The sequence below is a fragment of the Anomalospiza imberbis genome, chromosome 17, assembly GCF_031753505.1.
Source record: "Anomalospiza imberbis isolate Cuckoo-Finch-1a 21T00152 chromosome 17, ASM3175350v1, whole genome shotgun sequence".
NCBI lineage: Eukaryota > Metazoa > Chordata > Aves > Passeriformes > Viduidae > Anomalospiza > Anomalospiza imberbis.
In genome coordinates, this window is record NC_089697.1 from 2,331,602 (window position 1) to 2,344,681 (window position 13,080).

Below are 13,080 nucleotides of genomic sequence, written 5' to 3' on the forward strand. Positions count from 1 at the left end.
GTGCTCAGGGTGGTATCTGATCTCCTGAGAGAGAACACACTGCTCCCAAGGAAAGTTTCTGTCTCGACAGATGGACATTTTCCAACAGAGGGATGATCCACTCACAAGATCTCTCTGACACAAACTCATTCAACAACACACAACAGGTACAGAAAACCAAATTTCAAAAAGGCACACTTAGCTTCTCCCTAGAGAAAGGGCTGGAGAAAACCAAGCTGACAAAGCACTCAGCCCACCCAGCCTTACCACCTTCCAGGATTTAACGTGCAGCAGCTTGAAACAACTGAGCTGAAGAGGAAAGTCAGAACTGATGCAGGCATCAGGTCCTTCCAACACCACCACAGCTGTCCCCAACCCTTGCATCCACAGGTGTCTCCAGCATGGATGTAGGGTGACCCCCCTCACCCAGAGCTGTGCTCATTCCCTTGAGTGCTCTTTCCACACCAACCAGCAGCAGTAAGAAGAAAATTCCCAGCAGAATCAGAGAGATGGAGAAGAGAATGTCACGCAAAGGTCCCAAAACTTATTTTTCCACCCTAAGTCCTTATCAGGAAACCATTGCTGAGGAGCTGCCTGCCCTGGATCCAAGCATTTCACTTCCAGGTGTCAGCATCCCTGTGCAGGAGGATGGAAGCTCAAAGGGAAGATTTTGCAACAGGCTGAAAAGAACATTTGCTGAAAGCATCCCATCACAGCAGGCAGGTGTCTTCTACCCCACACACTGGACATACTTGTTCAGACAACTTCAAGAGCCAGAAGAACCTAAACATCTGTATGGTGAAGTTAATTTCCATGCACAGAGAGGAAAAAGCAAGAAAAAAATTACCTTCAATCCAAACCTCAAGTTTACTAAATTTGAAATTTCAAAAGTCATCAAAATCTTCATTTTCTACACCACGAGTCAGATTTTTAAAAAAACCCAAACCAAACAACTCAGGGAGAAGACTAAAAAAGAGACATCTTTACTTAAAAAACAACAATAAAAACCTGGAGCAGGAGATAAAAAATAAAGATTCATCAGCAAAGCTCCTCTAAAGTGGGGCTGGAGTTGATGGCAGAGGCAGTTAAACGGCAGTATTCTGGAAAGATCTAATGTGATTTGGCTGTCACTACTGAGGGAAAAACCCCAACAAAACTAAAGCAGCTCAAACACATTTATTTCCTCTTCATTTCACTAATGCTACCCAGGGCTGTGGCCGAGGTGAAGCTGAGTTTATTGCCTCGAGCCTGCTCTGGGGTGTGCTCTGCCCAGGTGAGCCAGCACCTCCCAGGGCTGCTCTTAACTTCTCCCAGCTGTGTTTTCCCTACGCCCCAAACATCTCCACCTGGTTCTGCAGATGGAGCAGCTGCAGCTGAAGGCAAACACCTGGTGAGCCACAGCCCTGCCCTGCTTGCAGGGGGAGATCAGAGTTTCAGCAGCTCCTGCCCTATTTAAGGCCGTATCAGGGTTGTAATGCTGTGTTTGTGGTTAATAATCTGCTCCCTTTGAGCCCAGGGAACCTGAAAAGCTCAGCTGGGCAGCCTTGCACTGACCAGCCACCAAAAACCTCCCAAAGATGTGGAAAGGAGTGCTAAATCCAGCACAGGTCCTACTCAGAGTAGGCCACCACTGGATGCTCCAGTGATTGTACCTCTACAACAGCTGCATTTCTCACACACCAGCTTTGGGCTGCACCAACAGAACCAGCCAGGAGCTGCACATGTGTCCAGGTCCCTGATGGGCTCCAGGCTGGCAGGAGGCTCTCTTGGGACACAGGAAGGAAGACCCTTGTCCTGTTCACTGCTGCTGTCTGACCTGGTGAATATTTGGAAATTCACTTCTCTAGAATAACATTTGACAAATACTTATCCTCTAGGGAATGTCATGATGAGCAGAGCATGAGAAGTACCAGGACTGTTTTTTAAGGGATTTTTACAGCAGTCCTTTCAAGTTAATACCTCTCTTCAAGTCAATACTGCAGTCTGAGCAGGCTTTTAGTCCAACAGTTCATTCTTGTTGAAGACTCCTTACAAGTAAGCAGCAGTGTCATACAACTACCTGGTTAGCAGTGCTGCTTCAGCATTTCTTTGCACCATTTTCCTCCAAGCTCTTGGTCAGTGATGGCAATATTAATAATATTTCTATTAAGAACACAAATATTAATAATATTTATATTAAGAACACAAGGGTATAGAACTATTAGACTATAAACTGGAGAGGCAGACAGTGCATTAAAATAAACCCCAAACCCAGTTCCCAACAAGATCCAGATATTTATGGTCACCAAAGAACCAGCAAAAGAAGATGTTTGTTACTTAGCAGTAATTTTCAGGTGACTTGAGCTGAATTCAGTATTGTAGTCACACAGGAAAAAAATCCATGAGAAATGCTCAAGGCCAGTTTGGAATGGGCTCTCAGCAACCTGGGATAGGGGAGGGTGTCCCTGCCCACAGCAGGGATTTGGAATAGGATAGTCTTTAAGGTCCCTTCCAACCCAACCATTCTGGGAGTCTATGTAATAAAATGTTGGGGGAAAGGGAGATAATTTAAGGGTTAAATTAAATCTTGCAAGGCCAAACTGACATGAATCAGTTCCAGAAAGCCTGCAGGGTCAACTTGTACTGACTATAGAAGATCCTTGTGCAAATTAAAAGGTTTTCCTGCCTGTTTGTTTCAGCATATGGAAAAGCTGCAAATTCACTCCCTGAGGTTCTCACTGAGGAGGCTGTTAAATGCCAGGACGAGTCTCAGGACTGGGATATTTGGATGCTAAGGAGTGCTGGAGGTGCAGCCTGCTGCCATTCTCCCACGTGTTCAGGAGTCAAGTCAAATCAAGCCGACATTTGTAAAAGCCCCCCTCGGGCCCCGTTTCCAAACACCTGCATCCCTGTGTCTCCTGGGTCCCCCAGCTCTCCTGTTTCCCAGTGCATCCTACTACGAAAATGCAGAGTGCCTGTCTTCCTCACTCATGCAGAACAGCTAATCCCAGCAGGATAATCCTGCTTTAATGACAAAACTATAGGACCTTTGATAAAGCATAAAAACCTTATAAAAGCCCTACTACAACATTCCTTAGTCTCTGGGACTGGATGACCGACCTCTAAAATGAATTTTGCATGTGGCTGTCTCAAAGCTGTGGAAGGTAACACGTGGCAGGGAGAGCAAACTGCTCCCTCTTGCTTGCAAGACACCATAAAATCTGTAACAGTGCTGGAGGCAAATTTCCCATGCCTCTGGACACGTGTGCCACTCCATCAACAAAACACATCATCCTCTGCCTGCCACAGGAGCCAGAGGACACTGGCATCTCCCACTTCTTTTCTCCAGCTCACAGCACACTTCCCCAAATGGGAATGGCCATGACACAGCTGACCTGCCCCAAGTCAGGGGCTCCAAAGGTCCAGTAATTTCCTACAGCCCAACAAAGAGCTGGGAGATGGCAGGAACTGTGTCTTGGGCTGCAGCGCAGCTGCTGAGCTCCAAGGTAAACTTCAGAGCCTCTGCCAAACTGGGAATGTGTGTCAGGTTTTGTATAAAAACAAAAAATTGAGAACAATTCCTCATTACAACTTAGGTGTAGAAATCCACAGACACTTTTTTCTGACCTCACAAGACCTTGCTCCAGCTCCAGAGAAGAACCCAATGAATTGACATTTCAACACTTTCTTTTCCCCTCAAGTACAAACACACAATTGCTGAGAAAAAGCAGTGATGCTCTGACCTGACATGACCAGTCGTGTTGAGGGATAATTCCTGTGCTGTATCAGTGACTTGAATTACCAGGGCTTTGCCAACAATTTAATGAGATGGAAACTCATGCTCCCACTGCCAGAATTTGTTTGTTGGGCCATAAACTATTTAGCTGCCCTGAATATTTTGCTCCTGTGTTATAAAACAGGTGTGAAGAGGTGCATCTCCATTCACGGAGCTGCTGCTTGGAGCAGCAGGGCCTTTTGGACAGATCTCAATTCCTGGTGTGCTGCATGTACTCAGGAAGAGCTGTCCACTGGCTTGCCCTTCACCAAAAGAGGCTCTCAGAGCCCGGATGGGGACAGGGTCACACCTGCCCAGAGCCCACCTGAAGCTGGACCAGCTCAGAGTGGTGCTGCCAGGTTCTGCAGAGCTTCCTGGGCCACCTCAGACCAGCAAGAGCAGCAGCAGGACTGTAAAAATGCAGTGCCAGTGGAAACTGAGGCAATCCTTACACATGCACAAAGGAAAAGGGGAGATTCTGTGCCAACCAAACTATCTTGTTTGGTACCTGTGAAGGCAAAAATTCCTGCATGGATCAGATCCTGGTCTTTGGTGCTCTACTGTCCTTATACCACCAGGATAGTCCTCAGCACTGATGGAGGATCAAGATGTGGTAAACAATGTTCAGGAGCAGTGACTGAGCCTACAAGTGGTTTTTTTCTGAGCACATTTTACCATAAAAACATAACAAATTTAATTCCACTGGTTTTATCTCAAACTTTCTTAATTAGAGGTACAGGGCTCAAGGGAAACTGCTGTAATTATTAAATGGGAAATAAAACCTGATGAACACAGTAACTGCAGTGACTGAAAACTTAAATAAAACTGGTAGAGGACAAATCAAGAAATATCTAAAAATCACCTGCTCAACAGTTTGTGTGCTCTGATAGTTATTTACCTTTTCACATGCACAAAGAGGTTTTATTCTCCCTCGTGCTAAAATCAATACCATACAGGAGAAAAAAAAAAAGGTTCTTCAACAAGACAAATATATTCAAGAAGAAAACAGTCAGACAAGCACCTGGGAATGTTTCTGGAGTACTGCAGTGCAAAACCAAGAATCTCCCTCAGAAGATTCCATCAAATTAACTTCTAGGTGCTCAGCATGCCTAGATAAAGAGGGAAAACCAAGCTCTCATAGAAAAAACTCATCCCCTGGGGGAATAAAAGGACACCAGCAGCGTATTCTGGAATGTGGAAACTCAGGTGGGCCAAGGGCAGTCATCTGAAGTCAGGTGCTCTGCAGCAGAGGGGTGAATAAACACCCACCAGTCAATGGATGCAGGTGACCCATCCCCAGTTCCAGTGTGAGCTGATCTGCAGTGGCTGACATGGCAGCCACAAGAACAAGGCACTGCCTGCGTGACACAGCTCCTGACCCGTGCTGCTTCAGGAGTGGCAGTGCCTCTCTGCAAGAACATTCCTGAGGACAACACGGTTTCCCAGCACCACGCAAAGTACAGCGTGTCCCGTTACTCACCACGGAAGGTGATCCATCAGCATCTGTAGTGTGAAGAGGGAGGCAAACAGCAGAAGGAAAGCAAAGTGCTAGAAAGAATTCCTGGCTAGAATTTGCTGCTTTAAATCTTCCCATGAACGCGGGCTGTGAGCTGCAGAACGACACACTCGCACCGGGAAAGCAAAATGGGTACAAGGCTCCCATCCAACTTGGATTTAATGGCAGAGAAGATAGATCTGCTCTTTGAGAAAAATCCCAATTGTTGATTTCTATTTTGTCTGGCGATGGAGTACAGTATTCCTCCTTCCTTCCTGCCAAAAGTGGTGGAAGTATGATGTGCTTTAAAGTAATTACAGCAGCTCATCCCAGAAGTGGCTGCATTTCAAACGAGGCAGGAGATGCACAAGTGGGGAGTGGCTGCTCCCAGCTGAATGTTGAACCTGCCTTCAGACCTCGGGATGAAAAGGTTCTCTCCAAAACAAACCACCACATTTGCTTCTGAAACCTGCCAAATTTGACCCCCTCTGGTCTGCCTAACCCTGCTGCACCTCCATGGAAGGCTGGAAAACCCAGGGCAGCGTGACCCAATGTGGCACCTGTGGGCAGGACATGCCTTCCTACAAGGACTCAGCTTGCTCCAAGTTTTTTTGAACTGGTATCTCAGACTCCTCAGCAAAACTTGCAAACGTTTGGCTGTGCCAACCCTGCACCCCTCTAAACACTGCAGTATTTGGAAGTGTGCAGTATTTTCATTATTGGTAGAACAGCCATAATTATCCAAATAAAACTATTACTATACTGGGCCTTTGATCATAAATAGAACTTAATGGATATTATTACATCCCAGGAAGCGAGAGCTACAGAAGGAAAAGTATTGCTAAATGTGTTTTGCTACTACCTATCAATTTCTCCTAAACACTGAGCACTTAAGAAATACCCAAAGAAACACATTGCTCCTACTGCATAACCATTGCAAGTTTCCCTCTGAGCTCTTCCCCTTTAGCCAGCTCGCAGGGGACGTTTCAGCAGCTGAAAATTAAAGGGTCACAATATTGAGCCTTCAGGTATCAAGTTCACAATGGAAATAGCAGCTGACACAGAAAGGGCTCCGCTGAGCACGGCGGTGATAATTCTGTTGCCTCAGAGCTGGAGGCAGCTCACTTACACAAAGTTTGTTATTTAACTCAGCGAGGAACGAAATAAAATGCCACAGCCATGGATTTATTCCTTACACAGCCTCTTTCAAATCATACTCCACACTGGAGACGTGCTAGCAGTGAGTCTTTAACTCTGGCTGCAGTATCCTCTCAAATCCAAATAACTCTGGGGAAGGCAGGGATGGCCTCAGCAAGGGCTGCTTGTCCTGCAAACCTCTGCTAACTCTTCTGCTGGAGCCCATCTTCCAGAAAACTTCACAGGAGCCAAACACTGCTAGATGCCATGGGTCTGTGAGCAAGCGACAACAAATCCGGGATGTCCGACAGCCACCACGGAGAAGGGCAGGAACAAGGAAGACTTCGGTGGGGCAGCCAGATATGCCAGCTTCCCACATGCCCCTGCTGACACAATGCAGGAAAAGCCATCTTGCCACCCCCGGGGACTCCCCACCTGGCCCCGCTCCGCGGTGACAGCCCAGGCCTGCTGCTATCTCCCAAACAGATGCATTTATTCTCCTGAGAGCCTCCCACGTCTTATCTAGCTGGCAGTTTCCAAACGTCGAGCGCCAAGTCCAGCTAAAACCACTTTAAGCTCTTTTAGGCAACAATTCCTGAAAGCGTTTTGGCAGGGGAGCGAGGGAGGCGAGGTCCCCCTGCGCTGTCCTGCCGGGATGGGCACGGAAAGCAACCCCTGCACCCCACTCTGGAGACGCTGTAAACAGGACCTGGCACAGGAATGGATGCATAGTTTACAGAGATGCCTTGCTTCAAGCAAATTTGCCTCTCAACACATGGCCAAACTCTCACGCAATAAATTAACTATTTGGCAGCCACCGAACTAGCACTGGAGCCAAACCAATTAGGGTTTAATGTGATCCCAATTTCCTATTTCTGAGACGGGGGTCGGGGAGGCGGGGGAAGAAGGGGGAAGAGGAGGGAGGGAGAGCAAAGTAAATCCCCTCCTGGTTTATAAATCCTTGCCAATCATCCCAGATAAACCTGTCACCCATAGCTCTAAATCTGTATTTGCACTTGCGTGCTACGAGGGACGCGGTGAGAAAAGGCGCATCGGACGCAGCCAGCCTGGCTCCCGACATGTGTTTTCCATACTTGGGAAATTCAATCATTTAAAAAATATTTACCAAGCTTTGTCTTTAATTAGAAAAACATGACGACGGATAAGGCGAGTTATTGTTTCTAAGCTAGAAATGTCAGAGATCCTCATGATGTCAGAAGATAAACCCCATCAGCGACCCGTGGACCCGCTGCCAGGGCTGCAAATGTTTTGAGAGGTTTTTTTCATCTCCCCTCAAAGTTCAGCGCTTTCCAGTCACAATTCATCGGTGGCTTCTTGGCCCCCAACAAAGCTAGTCATGAAGGAGGAGGAGGAGATGGAGGGAAGGCTCCTGCAGCAGATCTGCCAGACGTGTTTTAATGCAAACGAGCTCGCACAACGGGGGAGGAACAGAGGAACATTTGACTTCTTTGTGTTTTAACATCCTGACTCTGGTACCTCCCCTGCACAACTACCTGCCCTCAACTAAGATAAGCAAATTAATCTCATCTGCACCTGGAAATGCCGCAGGCTGAGCTGTCCCCATACTTTGAAAAAGTGTTAAATTAAGTTTCTGCTTAGCCAAGACGCAGGGAAGTGCTCGCTCTTGGGAATACAGCCAAAAAATACTGCAGCCCACAATACCCACCTAAGAAAGGAAGCTGCCTGTGCTCCAAGCAGACAACCAGGAGTTCTGCCTGCCCAGGACCATGTGTGACCCTACAGCTGTAGCCCACACTACAGCCACTGTTCCACCTCTGTTTGATCCAACACCTGCAGCCAGATCCGGAGAGGCTCCACAGGCAGGATGCACAGCTTTAAAGTACAAAGCAAATATTTGTTTTTTGCCAACAAACAAAAGATAGTGGGGATGTAATGAGCTGTCAGGCCCATTTGTGTGCTCACCACTCCTGTTATGGCGGCGGAAGAGTCTTTGCTGACCAGGTGGGGGTCAGGAAGGGTCCCTGGACTGGCTCTTCAGTGCTGCCAGCCTGTTGTGTGCCACCAGCACAGTTCCACCAGTGTCAGCAACTGCTCGACCCAACCACCCCTCCCCAGCCCACTCCCACGCACCCCAAACACATACAACCTCCTTACTTTACCTCCTTTAGGGCTTTATCCCTCTTCTCCTCCTCCTCCTGTTGCCTCCTGGCAGAAAAGGCGGGCTCAAACACACACAAAGGCCAGGTGGGAGCGTGTCAGGTGACAGATTTGGAGAAACTTCCTGCTGCAGCAACCAGGTGCACTGCTAGGAAGTGAAAGCCAACTCCCAGGAGGATCATGAGGATTAAAAAGTACAGATAAGCAGGGAGAAACTGGTATTGATGCAAACAAACTGGTGTGTCTGTCAAGTCCAATCTTACAGCAATAAGTCTGGAAGCATTCACTAAGAATTTGATTACTTTAGATCCACAGGCAAAACAAGGCTAATCCTGCATTTTCCATTCAAAACCGTACCTGTGATGAGAGAATTCTGTAATATTTTTCAAATATTTTTTAGCAAGCTTTGAAGTGTCAGCTATGGCCCCAAAGCCAAGCCAAGAGCATGCCACATATCTTGTGAAAACACCCTTGCAACCCAAGGCTGAGGGCTATTAGCAATGACTACCTTAAATACCAACATAAATCTACACTGGAGAAAATCCCTGCCTGAACAGTCTGATCCTTTGAACCATCCCAAGTGTGCAAAGCACGTCATTGAAGAAAACTTGTGCAGAATTTGACCTCAAAGTCCGAGTGCCAGAAAAGTTGTTACCTGTAGAAGTTAGTACTGCTCTCTCATGAAAGGGAGTAAAGGACATTTTAATTGACTTCCAAGGTCAGGGTTGATTAACCCAGAGTGCACAAATACAGCCAAAATTATGACCAGGATATGTCTGTAGCTGAATCAAACAACGGTGTGCACACACTCAGGATGTGGCACAGAGAGATGGGAAGGTGACAGGGACACAGGAGAAGTTTTAAGCCCCAGACACTGGCTGGACAAACGCTCTCAGGAAGGTGGTTTTCTGCAAGAGTTCCAGGTAAATCACCAGTTTGCGTGGAAACCCTTCCCCTGAGACTTTTTACATCAGAGAGGGAGAGGTGGATTCACTTCTCACCTTTCTGAGTCTTACAGCCACCTCCTTCTTCGGAAGGGGAAGAGTTCACCTCTGATTCTTGCCAGCAAGAAGGAAACCTGAGCAGTTTCCCCCCTCTCCAGTGGCTCATGGCAGCCTCTCGAGGTGCCTGTGACTCCTTGGCAGCTCAGGATGATGGAAAGCACTCTGCCTATTCCACTCCAGTCCTGCTTCCAACAGAGTCAACTCCATAAGCTCTCTCCCAAGTACAAACTCTTTTCAACCCTCAGAGCACCAGCAAATCAAAAAACTCTTTCTTTTCTCTGACTGCTTTAAAATGTCAATTTATTTCACTGTCCTGAATACTGGCACAAAGGAAGAGGAACACCTAAAGCCTTTCATTTTACAGCATATGAACATCAAGACTAAGTCCCTGAATGATCCATTTCAATTTCTGGCCATTGGAAATATCCACATAAGAAGAGCATATTCATGAGAGCCAGTATGTGCCTTAAATGAACATGGAACATCCCGAAGTTTCAAAGCAGTCCCACATTTCTTCTTTCCTTCTCCATTGTTTGCTTCACACTGAGCACTGATCCACTTCCCTGTAATACACACCCAAAGAAATCAAGCAACCTCCTGACATTGCCAGGATCTGTAAAAATCAGAAATCATTGGGCTATGCAGATAATTCGATTTATAAACATTATGAGTCTGATTATTCACTTTTTTGATAAACCCCAACAGTGTTCTTGGGCTGACACCGGGCCCAAGAACCGAGTGATGTCTCATGCAAGTGTTCACACTGTTCAATAGCTGGCACTAACAGGGCATCCTTATCTGATCTATCTACAAAGACATCTATGTGCTTATCTTTATAAAGAAGCTGCACAGCTCACCAGGCTTATCCTTAGCATTCCCCAAAGGATGCTGGGCCACAGACACATTAAACTGAATAAAAAAACCCTACACTTTATCTCCCACTGAGTCACTCCAAGCATTCCAGGTGCCCTCACCCTGTCCTGCCAGGGGCTATGGCCTTGCTGTCCCTGCTGCCATAGGGTCAGTGATTGCTTGCTCAGTTCTGCCAGCAGGATGCAGATGAAAAGCCCTAATCACAGAATAACAATGGTTTGGGCTGTGAGGAACCTGAAAGACCACCTTGTTCCACCCCCTGCCATGGCAGGGACACCTTCTACTATCCCAGGCTGCTCCAAGCCCTGTCCAGCCTGGCCTTGGACGCTTCCAGGGATCCAGGCGCAGCCACAGCTGCTCTGGGCACCCTGTGCCAGGGCCTGCCCACCTTCACAGGAAGGAATGTCTTCCTAATTTCAGACATGGTTTAATATTGCAAAACTCAACAGCCACATACACATCCACATGTTCCTGCCACAATCCAACAAAATATTCAAACAACTTGTCCCATGTTGCAGAAAGCGTCACAGCTGAGAGGAGCTGGCTTCACGTACCCACCCTGAAGCTATGATGGAGGCACAAGATCCCTGTCTCCCTTAGCTTCAAATATTTTTAGCAGGATTTCAAAGGTCTGACTCTCCTCCCTGTGCTCAGTCTGAGGGAAGCAGGGAATCTGACCGGTCTCTGCACACACCACTGAGCTGCACCACGAGCAGACACACTGGGTGGGATTTGTTTCATCCAGCTCCTCACTGCCAAAGCCTAAGCCAGCTCTCCTGGACTCCCCTTGCAGTGAATGAAAAAGCCCAGGCACCTCCAGTGAGGAATTTGTCTCATTCAGAGAGAGGTGTCCAAGACTGGAGAGATGAATCACCCCCAGCAGTGCCTGTTTCTCCAATGTGACTTCAAAGGGAGCCTGGGGAAAGGAGACTTGGCACAGACTTCGGGCAGCAGGGTTAAAGCACACGATCTCACCCAAGCTCCTTCTGTGGGGCCTTTTCTGCAGGGCTGACAAAATGCAGGTCAGGAGCCAGGTGTCCAGGCTCTCCAAAGCCACATGGACATGGACACAGCTTTGCCACCACGGTGCTCTCCAGGCACCTGGGATGCTGGCTGGCTAAAGTCCACACGCCTTGACAGGCTCACATATTTCCAGCTGCCTTAAGGGGTAACAGCCTCACCCCAACATCACCACACATTCTGCCCTAAGCAGCACCATAAAGTATAAAACCAACTTCTGTCACCGGGTAATTTCTCCTCCATATCGGGAATGCAGCTTTCAGAGTGGTTTCCACATTAGCATCAGCATCTATCTTTACACTGCTTCTCTATGAGCAATCACACTTCATTTTAAAATTGCTGAATTTCCTGAGCTTTGGGGATGTGCTTTTAACTGCTCTTGTCCCTTGCCTGAGCAATGACTTACCCACAGAGTCACCCTGAGGCCGTGACCTAGCCCATGTGTAATGGACATTGCTACACACAGACATCCCGGCTCCTCACTCCCTCCTCATCCCGGGATGGCCCCATTTCCATCCGCAATCCTGGACAAACCAGCCCAGGCCACAGCACGGCTCAGGAGGCTGAAATACGGCGAGAGGCACCACGTGCTCTCCTGCCAGCCCCAAGGCTTTCAGAGGGCACAACACTTCTGGCAACAAACCCAGGATTCTGGGGAAATGAAGGCACGTGGAGCTGAAGATACCCACGTCCCCAGCTCCACGGAGGCGAGGTGCTGCTCCGAGCAGGATTTCTGTGCACAGGACTCGCACACACAGGTGCCAGCTCGCCGTGTGCCCGCAGTTTGCAGCGGGGGAAACACTCGTGCCCAGCTCTGCCGTGGGTATTTCCCTGCGGGTACTTCCATAAAGTGTCCCAGACACTTCACGGACGCGTTCGGCCGCTGGGCTGGCAATGTGGGAAGCGCCAGGAGGGTGCAAGCCCGCCTGGGCTGCAGCACCGAGGTCGGGCACTGCCGGCGCCAGCAGCCCTCGTTCCGAAACCCCTCCAGCCTGGAAATCCCGCACAAACCCGGGCACTGCCGGGCCGGGCTTGCGGCTGAGGGTCCCCAGGCCCGCGCTTCGGGGCAAGGAACCCGCAGGCTGAGCAGCACGCGTTAATCAGAGGCGGAATTACAGACTGCGACACAAAGCGCGGTCCCCTCCCGCGGCCCGCCCGGGGCTCAGCCCCGCTCCCCCGGCCCGGCCCGGCCCGGCCCGGCCCGGCCCGGCCCGGCGCTGCCTCCCGCCCGCGCCCCGAGCCCGGCTCTTACACTGGCAGCTCCCCGGGATCCCCACCATGGCCCGGGTCCTCGGCGCCTCCTGCCCGGCCCGGCCCGGCCCCCGCCGTGACGAGAGCGGGGCGCGGCTTCCCCCGGCCCGCCCCGGAGCCGGGCAGGGCCGCGGGGAGGGCAGGGCGCTCTGCGGGTTCGGGCTGAGGTACGGCCGGCTCGCTCGCTGTAACCTTCACAGGCCCCGCGGGCCGCGTGCCCCACCTCCCCGGAGGCCTCCGGCTCCCCTCAAGGTGTGACAATACCTGTACACAACCCCAAAGGTGTTAAAATTCCTGTATACACATCCCCAAAGGTGCTACAATACCTGTACACCTCCAAAAGATGTTAAAATTCCTGCACACGCATCCCCAAAGGTGCTACAATACCTGTACACAACCCCAAAGGTGTTAAAATTCCTGCACACGCA

General features: G+C 49.2%; 1 protein-coding gene across 5 annotated transcripts in view; it reads right to left on the bottom strand.

The window, feature by feature from the left end:
* The window catches only part of CBFA2T2 (CBFA2/RUNX1 partner transcriptional co-repressor 2), a 58,277-nt gene extending 45,495 nt beyond the window's left edge, over positions 1-12,782 (bottom strand). For 4 of the 5 annotated variants that reach the window (XM_068207458.1, XM_068207456.1, XM_068207457.1 and 1 more), the window contains exon 1: positions 12,654-12,782. In XM_068207458.1, the coding sequence (XP_068063559.1) occupies positions 12,654-12,681 (28 nt within the window). In that variant the 5' untranslated portion in view covers positions 12,682-12,782. Of the gene's footprint in view, positions 1-826; positions 896-12,653 lie in introns of those variants that run through there. The other variant, XM_068207460.1, reaches the window with a different exon arrangement.
* Between the last annotated feature and the right edge of the window lie 298 nt (positions 12,783-13,080).